At 42.8% G+C, this 21413-nt stretch overlaps 1 protein-coding gene and 1 pseudogene across 1 annotated transcript in view; both read left to right on the forward strand.

Moving 5' to 3' along the window:
- LOC124605923 (trypsin-6-like) overlaps positions 1–20782 on the forward strand; it is a 34524-nt gene extending 13742 nt beyond the window's left edge. The window contains exon 2 of the mRNA XM_047137877.1: positions 20411–20782. Coding sequence (XP_046993833.1) covers positions 20411–20782 — 372 coding nt within the window. The remainder of the gene's footprint in view (positions 1–20410) is intronic.
- On the forward strand, positions 420–537 carry LOC124607754 (annotated as a pseudogene).
- Positions 20783–21413: the final 631 nt, after the last annotated feature.

Consider the following 21413-nt stretch of genomic DNA (forward strand, 5'->3'; position numbering starts at 1 on the left):
GCCTGCCGAGCCTCTTGGTAGAGACACAGTAGAAGGCAGCAGTTACATTGAACAGCAATGAGACATGTTGTTTGGCATCAAAGATGAACATAGTCAGTAGCAATTGGACATTGTGTGCACATAGGTTAAGCGACTGCTTTGTACTGAGTAATGAGATGTCACGAAGACCATAGAGTGCAATGAGACTTAGTAAGGACGTTGAAGACAATGAAATTACGCTGAAGACATGAAAAGGATTGTGCAAGAAAATTCTTTTATATATATTGTGGACTGTACAAAGTCAGGAAAATAAAACATAACAGCATACATGAGATTGAGACCATCAGGAGCCGCAAATCTAAAAGTCGGCGATATATCTCGCACTTTAAAAGAGGCTTTGAAAACTTTAAATGTATTTACCCACTGTAAACGGTGATACAGCCAACGGCCTTTCCGCAATGGTAACACCGGTTCCCATCAGATCACCAAAGTTAAGCGCAGTCGGGCTGGGCTAGCACTTGGATGGGTGACCATCCGGCCTGGCGAGCGCTGTTGGCAAGCGGGAAGCACTCAGCCCTTGCGAGGCAAACTGAGGAGCTACTTGATTGAGAAGTAGCGGCTCCGGTCTCGGATACTGGCATACAGCTGTAAGAACAATGTGCTGACCACATGCCACTCCATATCTGCATCCAGTGATGGCTATGGGCTGAGGATGTCACGGCAGCCGGTCGGTGCCTTTGGGCCTTCATGGACTGCGCGGGAGGAGTAGTGAGTAAACGGTGATAGAATTACCAGAGGAGATAAATTTGAATACGTGAAAGGTGAAATGAAAATAAAACCAAGAGAGGACTGGCAGGCTTAGAGACAAGACAACCAGTCTCACAGCTTTGGTGAAGCGTATAATGAAACTTGTAGGAGAATGGTATGAAGGATTTTGTTACGAATTGCATGTGGACTATTTCCCAGTAAGATGTAAACCACTGAGAAAGTTTTGGACAATGATAATGACGAAAGGATTGAATAAGTTTGTCCTATAAAGATAAGTTGTGTATTACAGTTTTGATATTAGATGCAAGTAGCGTGAAGCAATGTGAGGTAATTGTCGGTATCAATGGAGCACCATGCCTTTTATGTTTTTGCAGATGTGGTAGAGTGCAGAACCTATAGGATTTTTTCTTATTGTGTTTAAGAAAGGCAGTAGTACGAGGCACTGGGTGATAATGTTATGAAATGACGCATTACCACCATGCCATGAAATGTAAAGGTACAAGAATCTGGAGTTGCTTGTGCATTTTGTGTATACTGTTCACAGGTTATGCGACCGTCATTTGGAAGAAGTTCGTTGTTGCGATGTTAAATATCCTACAGTAATGTAAAGGTTTGGTGAATAGCATTCTGACTTAAAAAAACAGAGGTCACAATTTCAGGTACTAAAACTGTGCTACGTCAATGCATTACGGTTCTAATGAGTACTGCAAGAGAGTGTTTTGTGTTTTCCTCTGTTGTCAGCCATATATAATACTTGTGTGTCTCACACACACTGCAGGAATCGTGAAGACAGTTGGTCATTCTACATCTTGGATAAGTATTCTAAAACACATGTGTCTTATACGTGTTTTAGAATCATTATCCAAGATGTACATTGACAAACTGTTTTCATGATTCCTGGCGTTTAAGTGAAGAAATGACTCGTGAGAGTGGGGAAAACTCACCATAAGGGATTACATCCACACATGCTGTCAGCTCAGTTGTTGGCCTTAGGGCACGCCCATAATTAAACCAGTGTAAACGTTCAACCAAGTACAGAGGATTACGTGTAGCATCCGTGGACACCTGAGAACTTCAATAGTATGCAAAGTATATTAAGTGCATTCAGAACAACTACTAATGATGTAATAATCTGTCTTCGTCTTCCAGCGACCGTTATAAACAATAAATTTTAGAAATTTAACTGATACTTCATTGTTCACCTCTAGAATGTTTGTGCTCGTTTGTTGAAAGGTCAAGGAACATGAGTTCGTTCTTTTCACTTTTAGGGACCATGAATCTTTTGTTGTTTTTGAAGGCTTAAGAGCCAGAGTATTTTATTATTCCTTCATCACTTTTTTGAGGCCAGAGAGCTGTAATAACCACATGTGTGGTGTTATGGGTTTTATTAACCAAGCACATAGGGTATCATGGGTAGTATGCAAATTTCATTTCTGTATGTCTAATATTCCCATGTAACACTGCCTGAGGGCAATACAATCGACATGGGTGATATGTCCACATGAGGTTTCGAGTCATACAACTGACAGTGAAGGCCGCAGCCCAGGGAGAGTGATATGACCTTGACACACTACTGAGGGGAGGACACGCATCCAACTGAGTGTTTGCTGCCAATGGGGGCACCGCCTTCCAACCCCACACATGGGATCCTTTTCAAGCACTGCTTACCTGTTGGTGCATACTGACTTAAACTCCATACCAGCAGAGCAAGCCAGAGCTGCTCAAACAGTTCTACATCTAGGCGACCTGCAGCACACACTGAGGTGTGCCACCACAGGAAATTACACTATGCTTACCAGCTTAACACAGCCGTGACATCACTCGATGGTCTCATCACAGAGCCATGCTGCAGATGACGTCGAATCCTTCTCCACATGATTACTTATCATGGAGGCTGTAAGTCGACCTTAGCCATTGGCGTACATGTGTGGGGTGACTGCAGAAGAAACTGTCTATGAACTCATTACTGTGTTACCCACAAGGTCGAGCTAAATATATGAACAATACCCATCTGACAATTGCTACGAACTCTTACTCGGTTACAAACTTAAACCTTGAGTCTAGTAATGCAGATGAATTTAAATTGAAGTTGCATATGCTCCATACTTCTTGTATCTGAGACTGAATATTATTATGCCATTCTCCATACCATCAGATTATTTGTGAGTCAGTGACATAAATTTTTACTGTTGCTCGTTGATCATTTGAAGACTGGTCAGACGTTAGAGAAGGGATCTCCGCAACTTCATTGTGATAGACATTGAATTAAATCCGAAAAGAAAACAATTCTTGTCATAAGCAGACTTTGAACATGAAGTTTTATGTGAGCCAGCTCATTAATAATTAATTGCATTCGATGTGTGCCACTACTTGCTCAGACGAGCTCCTGGCTTGAACTTATCAGTTGTGTTGCTGTTCTATGAGAACTACAAACACTATAAACATTAAACGTTTCATTTACATTTACATGTCATTTCCTGAGGGGAACTTCTCACAAGAACAATTCATGTGACGAACAGTCTGCTTGCTCGAGGACAGTGAAACGTGTATATGTTTCTTTTGTGCTTTTATCTTTCAGTGACAACCTCAATTTTATAATGGTATCAGAGACTGGGCCTGTCGGGCGCTCAGCAAGAACTCAGTATATGAATGATTTACATGGACCATCAGCAATATTCCTGTTTGCATTCGAAACCTTATGTCATTTTGTTGACCTATGCACTACTCTTGATATGCAACATCAGTAGTGGTACATTTCTTCCTGTCCCTAATCTTATGATATTTTGTCGTTAAGATATGCTGTAATTGTGTTAATTTGTATGAGATTGTCAGTGCTTAATATCAGGATTATGACACTTATTTATCAATACGTAGGTCAACCTATTTATACACTGACACACGTGTTTGTACAGGAGAGTTTGTCTAATGTTTTAATATTCATGACATTTTCCTGCTGTATACCGACTTTGTATGAATTCATGATTATATGTATATTCTTCCATGTACCTTTATGCATTTCTGTGAATCCCATTGTCCAGTGTGATAAGCCACTTACTATGATATGTTTCCAATGAAATGAATAATTCTGTATTGCAATGTGGTAATTGTGGATGTAGTAACTTCGTATTAAACTGATTTTGAGTTTGTTTTGAATTTGTACACAAGCCATCCTTGTCTTTGTGAGATTATCTAGACATTATCTTCATTTATGAGCATTGTAAAACTCAACGATATGTGTGTGTAGTATTGTATGATCTCATGTTTCTCCATTTATTATTTACAATATGCCTTCCAACGAAATACACTCTTGCTCTAGAGGATATGACTCAGTGTGAGGAGGCTTTTGAGTAAGTCTGTTTGTGTATTTTCATGTTTTAATGTTGCAACCACGTTAAAATTTTCCACCCATGGCATGAAACACATCAGACAATGATCATGCAGAACAAAAACAAGGTATAGTACCCATTGCCCTGTGCTACAGGATCATCTCAAAAAAACTTTATCTACATACATGTTACAAGCAACAGCGAGGTGATGTTACATGATAGTTTATTCCCGAACTGTCGTGCAACCTATTTTACAATGTAATATGAACATCCCAGTACCCAGTATAGCCGATTCTTTAACGCTGCATGAAAACTGTACACAATATTCGCTACTGCTAATGATTGCACAGCTGATTGTCCTTTCTTTTTGTTATAGCAAGAGAGACTTTGGGAGCTTTCTTTACTTGGCTATCAACAGGAAGTTATCTTGGACGGACCAGAGTGTAAAACCTATTTGGCGCTGAAGTACCCCCCCCCCCCCCCCCCCCCCAGCGTCCCATCTGTGCACATTAGGTGTAGATCCGACGTTTAGTCTTGTAAATCCAGCTTTAATACAATGTGGCAAAAGTGGTGAAATGAAAGTGTAAGCGATTCTGATTTTTCCAGTGTTCTATTCACGCAACATACTGAATTTCTTGCTTCAGTGACCCTCTCTTCACCAAAATCTCCTTAATCTCTGTAGTGTCTATATGCAAGTCACTGCGTATTACTACTCCTCAACTATAGTTAAGGGTATGATGCAATGAAACCGAAATCAGATACTCATCCAACAACTTCAGGAGGGTGCTTGCTTGTTGTGCAACCCTGCTTCTATCACTAATATCAAGCTGTCGAGACCCTTTATATATCTTCTCAAACGTATCATCTTCCCTTGTTATTGTAAGAAAGACTTTTAATGCTGCGGGTAGGTCCAGTTATGACACATTGCTTTAACTTTATATCAAGTCAGAGCAGGTGGGCCACATTTTTATACTCTTTCTTACTGCCCAAGGGATAGCTTGCCTATCAGAAGATAATGTTGGAGAACCCGTGCATGCCATAGTGTTCCTACCAGCAACTATGGAAACAAACAGACCACCTAGGTAGGGTTCACACACCGAGAGGCTCGCTTGCCCGATTAAGCCTTATATAACTGAGGCACAACAGTGTCCTCAAATGTTGCCTGCTAGTGACCATTCTACTTCAACAGCAATTCACCGCATCGGCATGTAGCACACCCTGAAGCTGAGGTTTCTTTTTTGTGGAAACTTGTACCATCGTCGCAATCTGGGCAGTTAAAGCTACTACAAAAGTCAGACAGACGCTCCTAATGTACCAACAAGAACTGCTTGAAAAACATTCAGCAACAAATATCTTCTGGAGTTGTCCAATGTAAGGAAAAGACACAACATTATTCTGTATATTCTTACGTGACTAGTGGAATGCTTGGGTATGAGACTATTGCTAGTTAGTGAAAGAAAACCATTAAACCAACGAAAAATATTATTTATTACAAAAAATTGTGAGAAATCAAGTGAAACTTTTTCTTATAAAATAGTAATAAATTTCCGGGTTCTTCCAGAACAGTAGATTGCCTCTTATGGACAGGAATGCTATTATTTTACAACGCATAGAAAGGTTATTTTTTCCCTTTTCTTTAAAAATGTTATTTACTTGGCAGAATGGCTGAGAGCCGCACCTACACAACTTGAATAACTTTCCTAGGTACGGTCAAGGCTGTCGCATGAGAAATGTAATGGAGTGTACTGTTATGGAGGACAGATGGGGCTTGCATACGCTGTAGCGCACAATACCGTGAGCTGCGACGACTGCTGAGTGCGTCACTCGCTGCAGACAAATAACTCAAGTATCTCTTTCTATATGGATTGACCTTTGCCAATCAAACTCTTCCTACGCCTTGATGAAATGAAGGACTCCTATCCGCCCCTAGTCCAACTATTGGCGTGGTACACTGGTCAGATAACCTGTCCACCGCGATGCCACTCAATACTCGCTCGCTGGCGTTTAACTGGTACTCTGTCCGTGTTCACACCACACAATAAATGTGGTGGCCAACACAGTGATCAGCGCTTATTCGCGAGCGACTCAATATAGAGTGTCACTCTGATTTGCTAACGACAGAGGTGCTCTCCCAGTGAAGTACTGAGGAGAGACTTTATTCCTCGCCCTTTGCGTACACGTACAAGCGCACTCGCTCTCGTTACGTGTTCCCGCTCGAAGAGCGACAATAGAAGTGCCTCTTAATCTGGAAAAGTTGCAAGGGTATGTCATTCGCTGCCTTCCCTCACTTCTATGACTCTTTGCATCTGAAATATTCCGCCAATCAGCGTTGCTCTTTTAAACGGGAGAATGACGTTTCGTTCAAGCCGACCATTGCGGTAATCTGTAGCTCCTCTGTTAGGCTTATACTTTCCTCCTGTGAGAACTCCTTAACTATGCAGTCGGTCCATGAAAAAATGCCTCTTCTGGGCGCTCCCACACAATGTAGCGGAATTTGCTTCTAAGTCGAACACGGGGGTCGTTATCCCTTCGCTCTGGCAAAAGCTGTCTTCTCTCTGGGCGTCGCTTCAGCTGAAGTAGGTATGTTGTTGACCCAGCCCTCTGAAGGGACAGTTTTCCCAGTAGGCTGGTTTCCTCTTTAGAACGAAAATTCTTATGGCCATCATGTTATGTACGCCAGACTCGTCTTTTCAACCTTGGTGCGCACTTGCGATTTACTTATTAGATTTGCACATCGCTTACATGAACTCATACAAAATTGACTCTACCTTATCGAGTTTGGGTTCGAATAAAACGTCTTGATGTGCAAAATACGATTGTGAGGTCGGAATATGTAAGAAATGAAGGTCAGGAGACCATGTCACCTTACAATGCAAGATCCCCATTCGTTCTGCTGCCATGCCAAATGGTTGTCAGTGAAGCATGCCCATAGATTACAGTGACAGGGACGTCAACATTCACCAGATCCCATATCAGGAACCCTAGGTATGTGAAGCCCGTACCCAGAAAATGAATGCTGAGCTCTTTGAGGCGCTCGCCATTTAGAGCGACCTGGGGGAGTGGGGCATCGTTTGTGTGTTTATCGAAAATACCACAGTCATGGCAAGCATAACCCACCCCATTTGGATGGCATTGTGTTTGATTCCGAGATTATCTGAATAATTTTTGTTAGACATGCTAACATATAGTCACCAGTGATTCCATATATTTGCAGGTATATTGTGCTCCTCTGATGCTTTGTTATTATTAAGTTTTATTACGTTTCCTCCAGTACCTTCTAAGTTGGTAGCTTTGGGCCTGGTTACCTTGATGCTGCGTTGTCACAATTAAAATTTTGCTGTGGTGGCTTAGAGTTGTGTGATTGCTCCAAACATTCTACAAGTATTTACCTTATTTCCATTAGTCTGATTCTATTGCTGTCAACTGAACTTCCAGATATTGCAATGTCAGCCTCTAAAGAACTACGTATGTCACGACTTGGCTTCTACACTAGCTTCTCGATTCTTATCACTTTTTATTGTCATTCCAGCTGTTAAAGGATCTCTTATCTTTAGCGTAAGAGAGAGAGATTTCAGAAACAGATTTTAAATTCTAAGACATTTCCATGGGATGATATGGACTTCAGCCACAATTTATGGGTTAAAAGGTAGTAAATTAAGGAGATGCGATGTGAATAAGTTGGAAGAACTGCAAGTTTCTCAGAGTTTCTGCGGGAGCATTAGACAACGAATGACTCAAAGACAGCAGAGGATCAAATTGGTAGAAAGACAAGGCGTATTAGAAATACTTGGATATCACAGGACACACTTAACATAGTTGATGAAAGGAGAAAATGTGAAAATGCAGCAAATGAAGCAGGCAAAAGGGAATACAAACGTTTAAAAACATGAAATTGCCGGGAAGTGCAAAATGGCTAAGCAGGAATGACTAGAGGACAAATGTAATGACAGAGAAGCACATGTAACTAGGGGAAGGACAGGTACTGCCAGTAGGAAAGTTAAAGAAACCTTTGAAGAAAGGAGACGTATCAGTGTAAATATCAAGAGCTGAGATAGATAATCAGTGCTGGGCAAAGAAGTGAAAGCTGGAAGGTGGAAGGAGTATACTTATATATGGGGTCTATACAAGGCAAATGAACTCGAAGGGAATTTAGATACAGATGAAATGGGAGATATGATACTGCGAAAAGAATTTGACAGAGCACTGAAAGATCTAAATCGAAACAAGACCCCAGGTGTAGACGACATTCTTTCAGAACCATTGATAGCCTCGGGAAAGTCAGCCATGACAAAGCTATTCCCTCTGGTTTGCACGATGAATGAGATAGGCGAAATGCCCTCAGATAGAAGAATGTAATAATTCCAATTCCAAAGAAAACAGGTGCTGACAAGTGTGAATATTACTAAACTATCTGTTTAATAAGTCATGTTTGCAAAATACTAAGACGAATTCTTTACATGAGAATGGATAAACGGGTAAAAGCCGATCTCAGGGAAGACCAGTTTGGATTCCACAGAAATATAGGAACACGCAAGACAGTCCTGACCCTATGATTTATCTTAGCAGGTAAGTTAAGGGAGGGCAGTTCCGCGTTTATACCTTTTGCAGATTTGGAGAAAACTTTTGACAGTGTCAACTGGAATAGACTCCTTGATACTCTGAAGGTAGGAGAGGATAAATATAGGGAGCGAAAGGTTATGCATAACTTGTCCAGATGCCAGAGAGTAGTTATAACAGTCAAAGGGTATGAAAAGGATGCAGTGGTTGAAAAGGGAGTTACACAGGCTCCGATGGTATTCCATCTGTGCATTGAACAAGTAGTGAAGGAAACGAAAGAACAAATTAGTGAAGGAATTAAAGGTCATGGAGAAGAAATAAAAACTTTGAGGGCTGCCAATGACATTGTAATTCTGTCAGAGACAGCAAAGGACTTGGAAGAGAAGTTGAATGGAATGAACAATGTCTTGAAAAGAGCATATAAGATAAACATTAACAAAAGCAAAACAAGCATAACTGAATATAGTCGAATTAAATCAAGCAACGATGAGCTAATTATGTTAGGAAATGGGACACTAAAAGTAGAAGATAAGTTTTTCTATTTGTGCTGTAAAGTAATTGACGGTGGCCGATGAAGAGAGGACACAAAATGTAGAGTGATAATGACAAGAGAAGCGTTTCTGAAGAAGAGAAATTTTTTTAACTTCTGATATAGGTTTAAGTGTTAGGAAATTTGTTCTAAGGGTATTTATCTGGAGTGTAGCCTTCTGTGGAAGTGACTGCGGCCAATAAACAGTTCAGACAAAAAAAATAGAAGCTTTTGAACTTTGGTGCTACAGGAGAGTACTGAAGATTAGATAGGTAAATCATGTAACTAATGAGGATTATTTGACGGCATTGTCAAGAAAGATTTGTTAGCGACTAAAATGATTTACCTCTGTGAAATAATCTGTAAGTTTATGTTTTGTTGTCGGTTCAATGAAGGTTATCGCTAAAGTCAAGTAATGGTTTAGTTCGTTGGTTGCGACAAGCGGATCAGCTGCAGCTTCTACTTTTCCTATTATTCCCTAGATCAGACAAGCTTTTCCATAAGGCAAAGGTCCCAAGTTCGAGTCTCGGTCCGGCACGCAATTTTAATCAGCCAGGAAGTTTCATATCAGCGCACACTCCGCTGCAGAGTGAAAATCTCATTAGTGAAAATCTCATTCTGGAAACATAACCGAGGCTGTGGCTAAGCCATGTCTGGGCAAAGTCCATTCTTTCAGGAGTGCTAGTTCTGTAAGGTTCGCAGGAGAGCTTCTGTAAAATTTGGGAAGTACTGGCCATTACTGTTAAACTACTGGCCATTAAAATTCCTACACCAAGAAGAAATGCAGATGATAAACGGGTATTCATTAGAAATATTATACTACAACTGACATGTGATTGCATTTTCACGCAATTTGGGTGGATAGATCCTGAGAAATCAGTACCCAGAACAACCACCTCTGGCCGTAATAACGGCCTTGATACGCCTGGGCGTTGAGTCAAAGAGAGCTTGGATGGCGTGTACAGGTACAGCTGTCCATGCAGCTTCAACACGATACCATCATGAGTACTTACTGGCGTATTGTGAGGAGCCAGTTGCTCGGCCACCATTGACCAGACGTTTTCGATTGGTGAGAGATCTGGAGAACGTGCTGGCCAGTGCAGCAGTCGAACATTCTCTGTATCAAGAAAGGCCTGTACAGGTCGTGCATTATCCTGCTGAAATGCAGGGTGTCGCAGGGATCGAATGAAGGGTAGAGCCACGGGTCGTAACACATCTGAAATGTAACTGTTCAAAGTGCCGTCAGTTCTCACAAGAAGTGACCGAGACGTGTAACTAATGGCACCCCATACCATCACAGCGAGTGATACGCCAGTATCGCGATGACGAATACACGCTTCCGATGTGCGTTCACCGCGATGTCGCCAAACGCGGATGCGACTATCATGATGCTGTAAACAGAACCTGGATTCATCCGAAAAAATGACGTTTTGCCATTCGTGCACCCAAGTTCGTCGTTGAGTACACCATCGCAGGCGCTCCTGTCTGTGATGCAGCGTCAAGGGTAACTGCAGCCATGGTCTCCGAGCTGATAGTCAATGCTGCTGCAAACGTCGTCGAACTGTTCGTGTAGATGGTCGTTGTCTTGCAAACGTCCCCATCTGTTGACTCAGGGATCGAGACGTGGCTGCACGATATGTTACAGCCATGCGGATGAGATGCCTGTCATCTCAACTGCTAGTGATACGAGGCCGTTGGGATCCAGCATGGCGTTCCGCATTACCCTCCTGAACCCACCGATTCCATAATGTGCTAACAGTCATTGGATCTCGACCAACGCGAGCACCAATGTTGCGATACGGTAAACCGCAATCGCGATAGGCTACAATCCGAGTCGGAAACGTGATTGTACGCATTTCTCCTCCTTGCACGGAGCATCACAAAACGTTTCAGCAGGCAACGCCGGTCAACTGCTGTTTGTGTATGAGAAATCGGTTGGAAACTTTCCTCATGTCAGCACGTTGTAGGCATCACCACCGGCGCCAACCTCGTGTGAATGCACTGAAAAGCTAATTATTTGCATACCACAGCATCTTCTTCCTGTCGGTTAAATTTCGCGGCTGTAGCACGTCATCTTCGTGGTGTAGCAATTTTAATGGCCAGTAGTGTATGTTCTACAGTAACAATACAGACACACTGGTATAGCCAGTGGCTGCATGAGTAGATAAGTTTGTAGCTCCTAAAGCATAGGCCCTAGATTTCATTCGCACCGATTTTTTCCAGCTTTTATCCGCACCATTATCCTGCCATCTCTTGTTCAGTCATCATGTAGCCTAAATTAGGATATCACATTATTCGAAGCTTTTACCTTTAAGTAGCGATATCCTCGCATATTATCAGGCTTGTCTTCGCGAATTTCTTAATCACTATGTCTATTTCAGAACTTTTTGTATACAATACAAACTTCACGTTGGGGGCTGTAGGTTTCATAGATCACAACGCTCTACGTGCTACTCTATAACTTATGAATACAGAATGTGCTGCATGTATATTTGTTCTGGCTTTAAGCTTTTACGATTTAAGATATCTGTGTTAACAGTAAATATCTTAATTTTACCAGTGTACTTTCCGGCGCTGCACAATAATATGTCACCCAAATTGTCTTCGCCTAGATGAATTACGAGAGATTTTCGGTACCATTTCACCAAAATGCAAGAAAAAGGAAAGTTCCGCTACTGTCAGCGCATAATTGCCCTGAGTTCTAGCTCATCATCATACCTGAAGAGATATCTAAACTCGAAGCGTCGTACTGTACAATTGGAACGATGTGGGTCAGAAAATCGAGAAATCGTTTCTCATAAACCGTCCTCACAAACGTCTGCTTCTGCCTCGGATGGAGTTATCTTCTCAGAATGGCAAACTGAGTCTCAAGCTGCATGCAGCCCACTAGTGTCGTCAGGTTCTGGACCAAGTCCTGATTTATTTCCTTTTGTAATGCCTTCAACCCCAACTGCTTTTCATATACAACAACCAATAAGTTATTTTTTAAATATTAATTTTGTATTATATTATAAATCCGGTCACATTAAATAAAAATATGACATTAGATGTACAGCTTTTAAAAGTGATCAGCAGTTATATATGAGCCATGCTGCAGCTCGTGCTGGTGCTGTTTGTAGGTTTCTGTCCTCTGTTGGAGGCCAGACCGTATCGTTTAGCTGTCATGGTTGCGGTCTTCTCTCGTGTTGTCTTCTTCTCGTTTTGACTGGCGCCACTTGCTTTCGTAAGCATTGCCTGTCCGCTAGTGGCAGCAACGGCGTTTATCGTATGTAGTAACTGTGGCCCTATCGTTGGGGCGACGTCTTGGTTCTTCCGGGTCGTGTCAGTGTGCAGTTCGGTTGGGGAGTCAAGAGGAGCCAGCTCCGAGCAGTGCGCAAACACGCCGGGACCGCTGGCGGTGAACATGGACTGCCAGATCGAAGGCCTGTGGTCACGAGGGTGCACGACCTCCTCGTAAACCGGATCCTGCAAGCTTTATGTTGAGTGCTTTTGGATTCAAGTAGAGAAACCTCCACCATTGTGAGATCTTGCGATTCTCAAGTGACTTGGGTTCGTGATGCTATCATAGTGTTGCGAGGCGAAGAGCAGCGAGTGGAGTGCTTGGGGAAGGCGGATCTGATTAGCTTTCCTGCACTTCTAATTACTATTTATTGCGTTCAGTTTGTTACCGTTTGTTAAGATCGACCAGCGGTATTTTTCCTGCATCGTGGCCGCTAACGCCTCAGTTACCTGCCCTGGGGATTAGTGTTTGTTCAAATGGTTCAAATGGCTCTGAGCACTATGGGACTTAACATCGGAGGTCACCAGTCCCCGAGAACTCAGAACTACTTAAACCTAACTAACCTAAGGACATCACACACATCCATGCCCGAGGCAGGATTCGAACCTGCGACCGTAGCGGTCGCACGGGTCCAGACTGACGCGCCTAGAACCGCTTGGCCACACCGATTAGTGTATGTAACGGCAGTGTACGTTTCCTTGCATTGCAGCTGGTGCACAGTGAGGCGTGTAGTTTTGACAGCTTTCTTGATTGTAGGTTGGTTGACGATTCTTCTACTCTGTTGGTAGTGATTTCTTTCTCATTCCAGGTGCTCTAGGCACGCAGAGTCCAGACCGCCGGTTCCGGCTTTGGCGTATTTTTACATCTTTGCATTTGATTTATTGGACGTCAGGTAGCCTCAGCAAGATTATCATTACTCATTCGCTAGACTGCCACTAATCTGAGTTACCATCTTGTGACGTGAATGCAACTCTTGGCTGCCTATCTCATCGCTCGCGAAAGTGTTTTTTGCCGGACCTACTCAGAGGTCGATTCCTGGTGCACCGTCTGTGACTGGCACTTGTGTTTTATTATCATATTTGCTGTTTTACTGTATCGTTCTAAATTTTGTTATATAATTGCCATTCTTGGCGTTACAGCAGGTTTAAATGATTATGCTATCAAATTTGCCATCATTTTGTCTCATCTGGTCGGTGATCAGTTGCTTGTCCTTTTAAATTAACCATTGGTGTTGTATTTGCTGTTTTACTGTATGTTTTTAAAAATTTTATGATTGCCATTCCTTGAGTACCAGGTTTCAATATATATTTATGCCCAAGTGAAACTATCTGATGCCCAGTCTGCATCATGAGTTATTTAATAAAATGAAAAATTATTTGGCCACAGCAAAGGGAGTCTGCCTAACATGGACGAGTGTAACTAACATTAGTTTCTATGCTCTCACTGCTCATACCGCAGATTAGAAGAGTGAACTAAGTCATAACTTTTTGCGTGCTCACAATTCGAAGACAGACACACTGCTAAAAATATGTCAAACTGGATAAAGTTTGTTATCACAAATACAATATCAATTTTAAAATCACATCCATAATAACAGAAAATGCGTCAAATGTGAAACTGCCACGCTTCTGAAACTTCCACATAGCCCACGCTTTACACATTCTTTAAACCTCACTGCGTAACAAGCAATTCAGAAAACCATTAACGATGTCAAATGAGTTGTTATTTATTCTTAAGGAGAGAACCTCTGCTTTAAGCAAAAAAATTAAAAAAGACCGAGTGAAACTCAAACAAGATGCCCCAACCAGATGGAACTATACTTACCAAATGTTCCAAATATCTACTTTAAATAAAGATCCCGTAATTTCTTGCCTCGCTATTTTGGGTGGAAAGTCGATCATCTTAAACTTAAAAGGTTCAGACTGGGAGATAATGCAACAGGCTTTGCAGATATTTGAACGTTTTCGATGGGGTAACCAAAGAAGTGTCCTCAGAGAAAACAGTCTCACATTTAAAAGTGAATATCTTGCCAGATTAATGGAATGGCAACTAAAATCTTTTCAAGACAGAAATAAAGAGTTTCCTCAAGAAAGAGTATCATTGGCTGATAATTTGCTTAAACGGTTATCAGAGTGGTTTGGGATTATCTCCAGCAACGAAGTGGTTAGTCAGGCAACATTACTGGATCTCCTATCCAAAGACAGTGATTTTCAGACGAAAAAACAGCTCAGGACTGCTACATGAAAGCTTTTGCAAAACTGAAAGCGTTGGTTGTTCAAAATAGATCTCATTTCTCAACCATTTACCACTGTGACACGTGAGACTTCTTGAATCTGTGAGGATTTTAATGAAACTATTAGTCAGCTTCAAGCAAGTCACGACACAGAAAGTGCAGCAACTGTCGAACTGGACATGTGTAGTGGAGGGATATTTGCCTAGGAATAGCAATTCCTTAAACTGCTGCGAAACAAGAAAATTGCTGTGGCCAGCGCTATAGCAATTGGTTCTAAAAGTATTATGTATTACGGCAGCATCAATGGCTAGTGAGCGAATATTTTCAAAATCAGGACAAATGTGCACCAAGAAGAGAGACTTTCATCAACTAAAATGGGTCAAGTTGTAACTATAAATGACAATACTGATTAATGTTTCCTTTATGGGAACATATATGGTAATACTGACTGTCAACAACTGCAGATACAATTCAACTACATTTGTAATAACATTTACAATGTTTTTTTCTTCAATAAAAGTATAAAAATATAATAAGAATCAGTTTTCACTCTTAAATTTTTTCTACTTGATAAAAAATATTTAGGATTTTGTTTCTGAAAATTACTACGGACATAACACAAAATTATTACTCCTCTTTATACGCTCTATCAAAATAAGACCAAATTAGATAAAAATACAGGTTTAGACACCTGAGTTAAAAGACAATGTACCATCCCTTTAATTATTTTTGTGAATGAAGGGTGAGCGCTAAGTCGTGAAAAAGAACTACTTCATTCCAGTGAACGACCAGGTCTGACCCGATCTGTGAAACGAACAGTATTGCCTACCTCTCGTGGCCTGATCACGTGTTCCCCCAAAATGCGTTTAAATGACGCCATTGGCAGGGGTGACACGGTGGCCAGTCACCTCCGACTTGCTTTTTGGTTTTAGGGTGGTTCCAGGATGCTCTACTCAACCTTCACACAATGTTTTACGCACCAAGAATCCGAAAGCTTATTATTCATTTCCCTAGGAATCAGAGATTGTTTACTCCCTGTAGTAGAATCCCCGTACAAAGTGCATCATCTTATTTACTGCTTGATGTGTCTGAGCAACAGGTCCTCTAAGGGTACGGCTGAAAGTTGGTAGTTTCGAGAAGAAAATTTTCAGCCGCTCCTCAAGTGAATAGACGCTGACCATTTTGCCACTTGCTACAAGTCGGACGCGAAACTGATATCGCAGGACGTCTCTTGCACCAACTCTGCCACCTAGATGGCCTTCGTCACCAGCTACATTGCCATTGAACGCCCCACGTAGCAGACCAGTTCGTTTTCTTTAGCTCTTAGTCTACAAGGCAGCATGCTAAGATTACCTTCGTTCTCTTCTGAACCACTGTGTACTGGGCCAATCCCACTGCGACGACCCCAGTCCATTTGTACCATCGTCATTAACGATGCGCATGATATTAAAATTTACTGATACGCTACTGGACATTAAAATTGCTACACCACGAAGGTGACGCGCTACAGACGCGAAATTTAACCGACAGGAACAAGACGCTGTGATATGCAAATGATCAGCTTTTCAGAGCATTCACACAAGATTGGCGCCGGTGGCGACACCTACAACGTGCTGACATGAGGAAAGTTTCCAACCGATTTCTCATACACAAACAGCAGTTGACCGGCGTTGCCTGGTGAAACGTTGTTGTGATGCCTCGTGTAAGGAGGAGAAATGCGTACCATCACGTTTCCGACTTTGATAAAGGTCGGATTGTAGCCTATCGCGATTGCGGCTTATCGTATCGCGACATTGCTGCTCGCGTTGGTCGAGATCCAATGACTGTTAGCAGAATATGGAATCGGTGGATTCAGGAGGGTAATACGGAACGCCGTGCTGGATCCCAACGCCCTCGTATCACTAGCAGTCGAGATGACAGGCATCTTATCCGCATGGCTGTAACATATCGTGCAGCCACGTCTCGATCCCTGAGTCAGCAGATGGGGACGTTTGCAAGACGACAACCATCTGCACGAACAGTTCGACGACGTTTGCAGCAGCATGGACTATCAGCTCGGAAACCATGGCTGCGGTTACCCTTGACGCTGCATCACAGACAGGAGCGCCTGCGATGGTGTACTCAACGACGAACCTGGGTGCACGAATGGCAAAACGTCATCACGAATGGCAAACCGTCATTTTTTCGAATGAATCCAGGTTCTGTTTAGAGCATCATGATGTTCGCATCCGTGTTTGGCGACATCGCGGTGAACGCACATTGGAAGCGTGTATTCGTCATCGCCATACTGGCGTATCACCCGGCGTGATGGTATGGGGTGCCATTGGTTACACGTCTCGGTCAGCTCGTGTTCGCATTGACGGCACTTTGAACAGTGGACGTTACATTTCAGATGTGTTACGACCCGTGGCTCTTCCCTTCATTCGATCCCTGCGAAACCCTACATTTCGCAGGATAATGCACAACCGCATGTTTCAGGTCCTGTACGGGCCTTTCTGGGTACAGAAAATGTTCCATTGCTGCCCTGGCCAGCACATTCTCCAGATCTGTCACCAATTGAAAACGTCTAGTCAATGGTGGGCGAGCAACTGGATCGTCACAATACGCCAGTCACTACTCTTGATGAACAGTAGTATCGTGTTGATGCTGCATGGGCAGCTGTACTTGTACACGCCATCCAAGCTCTGTTTGACTCAATGCCCAGGCGTATCAAGGCCGTTATTACGGCCAGAGGTGGTTGTTCTGGGTACTGATTTCTCAGGATATATGCACCCAAGTTGCGTGAAAATGTAATCACATGCCAGTTCTAGTATAATACATTTGTCCAATGAATACCCGTTTATCATCTGCATTTCTTCTTGGTGTAGCAACTTTAATGGCCAGTAGTGTAGCTATTAGTCTATTAATACGTACATATTGTTAAAAAGTTTTGTGTTCTCCTCTCTTTAAAGCGTCTTGTAGCTGTTTATGCGTCTCATAATTTGTTGTTCAAGTATTGTTTTTTTCCAAGTGTGTTGGTATATTACCATTTCCGAGATTTATACGTATGTACGAATATACTGGCGAATTAAACTTTATCGCCTCTGCCTGCTGTGAAGGCTAACTGGCTGCATCATAGACAGGGGACGCGATAGTGACAACGGTGCAGTGAAAAATGGGGAGTTCATCTATCGACTATACGGCCCGCAAATGAGGAAATGCACCGACATAGGCGACCTCTACAAATCGCAAACTTACGGCCTGGAATAGTGTCTGGGAATGAGCATATGGGAAATGGAGAGGCTGGTTTCTGTTGGCGAGTTACCGCGGCGAGAGTCTGTGGAAAGTGGTTGAAAAATAGTGAAACCACGAGTAGGCGACAAAGTGTTTGCCGTCCACGTTTCATCACAGACCTGGCAGACGTTATGAGCCGTGATGATTCCACCATCGTGCGACATTTGCATGGAATGAGCAAGATTGAAAAATTGAGTGCATGGTACCGCATGCTCTAAGCAAAAATCACAAAAATCAGGGCATGGCCATATCTGCATCTGTGCTTGCTGGCTCGGGAACAACAAACACATTCTTATCCTGTATAGCCAGTGGTAACGAGAAATGGTTTCTTGATGCTTACTTAAGGAAAAGCAATCTTCGGTACAATGATCTGCACGCATTCACAAAAGATAATCTCGTGGATCTGGTGGAACAGTGACGTTGTGGTGTACTACGAATCGCTTCCTTCAGGTGTAACTACCACTGTTGACATTTATTGTCAACAACTGCGACGTCTTGCAAACTCAGTCCAAGAACAACGACCAGGAAGACTGCGTGAGTGATGCTACTCATGATAATGACCACCAGCATTCGGCCAGACTGACAAAATCCACAGGAGTTCGGTTGGGAAGTCGGTCCGCACTCACCTTTTTCTCCAAATCTTGTGTCAACAGATTTTCAGCTTTATTGCTATCGAAAAACCTTCAAAGATTTCCTCTCCGGATGAAAATCCAATCCGAACATTAATCGACGAGTTTTTCTCCTCAAAAGCACGTGTTTTCTACAGTCGCGCGATCGAGAACTTACCCATCGTTGGCGGACTGTGTTAAGTAGTGAAGGAGAACGAATATACTCTATGTGATCAAAAATATCCAGACAACTGGCTGAAAATGACTTACAAGTTTGTAGCGCCCTCCATCGGTAATGCTGCAATTCAATATGATGTTGGCCCACGCTTAGCCTTGATGGCAGCTTCCAGTCTCGTTCAGTCAGGTGCTGGAAGATTTCTTGGGGAATGGTAGCCGATTCTTCACGGAGTGCTGCGCTAAGGAGAGGTATCAATGTCGGTCGGTGAGGCCTGGCACGAAGCCGGCGTTCCAAAACATCCCACAGGTGTTCTGTAGGATTCAGGTAAGGACTCTGTGCAGGTCAGTCCTTTACAGGGATGTTATTGTCGTGTAACCACTCCGACACAGGTCGTGCGTTATGAACAGGTGCTCGATCATGTTGAAAGCTGCAATCGCCATCCCCGAATTGCTCTTCAACAGTGAAAAGCAAGAAGGTGCTTAAAACATCAATGTAGTCCTGTGCTGTGATAGTGCCACGCAAACCAACAGGGGGTGCAAGCCCACTCCATGAAAAACACGACCACACCATAACGCCACCGCCTCCAAATTTTACTGTAGGCACTACACACGCTGGCAGATGGCATTCACCGGGCATTCGTCATACTCACACCCTGCAGTCGGAACGCCACATTGTGTACCGCGATTCGTCACTCCACACAACGTTTCTCCACTGTTCAATCGTCCAATGTTTACGCTCCTTACACCAAGCGAGGAGTCGTTTGGCATTTACCGGCGTGATGAGTGGCTTATGAGCAGCCGTCACGAAATCTAAGTTTTCTCACCTCCCACCTAACTGCCATAGTACTTGCAGTGGTTCATGATGCTGTTTGGAATTCCTGTGTGGTGGTCTGGATAGATGTCTGCCTATTTCACATTACGGCCCTCTTCAACTATCGGCTTTCTCTGTCAGTCAACAGACGAGGTCGGCCCGTACGCTTTTGTGCTGTACGTGTCCCTTCACGTTTTCACTCCATTATCACACAGGAAACAATAGACCTAGGGATGTTTAGGAGTGTGGAAATCTTGCGTACAGACGTATGACACAAGTGACACCCAATCACCTGACCACGTTCGAAGTTGGTGAGTTCCGCAGAGCGCCCTATTCTGCTCTCACACGATTTCTAATAACTGAGGTCGCTGATATGGAGTACCTGGCAGCAGGTGGCAGCACAAGGCACCTAATGTGAAAAACGTATGTTTTTGGGAGTGTTCGGATACTTTTGATCACATAGTGTATTATTGATGTTTAAAGTCTGTTATGTGTATTTTTTGTGTCAATAAAACTTATGGACTTGTTTGCTTACCCTGTATATTTAATTGATGACCACTGACAATGTTTTATATCATTAATATGAAAGGTGTATGGGGACATAAACAATCATATTCTAGTAGTTGCACAGATGTGTTAAGTACCCTCAATAACCCGTGCAGAGAATAAAAAATGTATATAAAACTTGTGATTTATATATAGTAGCCCTACGCGAAATCTGTATCTCGAGTATTTTCTATGTATAAAGTCATTTACTGGCTCATTTCTAGGTAATATCGCTAGTAAAGTTAAACTTGTCTCGTTGTTACATGGAGCGATTTTCGTTCTCGACAATGAAGAGTCACTGGGATTGCTTTGGGTGTCCACAGGTGGTGACGCTGGGAACAGGGTCTCTAGACGTCGACACAGTGGGGACCGTGGTAGGATGGGGCTTGAGTGGCATGCATCCCAGCCCCAAGAGGATGGGGAAGACCACAATGGTTGTGGTGCCACGTGTCGAGTGCTACCCTAGGGGCTTGGAAGAGCAACTGAACACCTTTTACTGTATGCGCCCTCGACACGAAGGCTCTGGCGCCTGCAGAGGTGACAGTGGAGGGCCGTTTCTCGTCGACAACATGCAGCACGGCATCCTCTGGTCGGGAGCCTGCACAGGACAGATAAGGGATCGATTTACATTCACCAATCCAGTTAGTTTACGAGATTGGATTGCCAGTGCCATAGATTCATTCCTGGAAAGTTGAACAACAAAACAGAATAGTTTCTATCTTCTTCCCAGTGTAAGTCCCTTCGAGACTCCTCAAACCTTTGCTAAGGAGTTACATATCTATCCAGTTGCTCTTTGTTGGGGAAACGCTGTAAATAAAATACAAAAAATTAAAGCTGATTAAAAATGCGTAGTTTTAAATTATGTCTTTTCACATTCTGCATTGGTAGTATATAATGCCTGTTTGTGTTCAGGTGGGACATAAGTAAAGTAAAACGCGGGATCAGTGTATTAATCCTGGAAAGACGCCTCCATTTCTTTTTACGCTGAATTATGCCTGGACTAGAATCTAGCCACACAATCTGGACACACATTTCAATTCCATATCGCTTTGAATTACGGCGTGACTATAATTAAACATCCGCTACTTGAGACAGTGTGGACGGAAAACGGTGTACTGTGTCCAACATTGTAGGAATAATGTTCGGACTGTGCGTCAAGGGTTTGCGTTGTTAGTAGCGTTAAGTGTCATGACTTGTAGTTAATCCAACATTTTATCGCGTGTTTCGACGGAACAGCATCATGACGTCCTAAATTATAAAAACGTCGAAGCTCCTTCTGCACCGCTACCAAATTATTGTTTTTATAAACCATTTTTATGGCTAACG

Source organism: Schistocerca americana, chromosome 3 (genome assembly GCF_021461395.2).
Source record: "Schistocerca americana isolate TAMUIC-IGC-003095 chromosome 3, iqSchAmer2.1, whole genome shotgun sequence".
Classification (NCBI taxonomy): domain Eukaryota; kingdom Metazoa; phylum Arthropoda; class Insecta; order Orthoptera; family Acrididae; genus Schistocerca; species Schistocerca americana.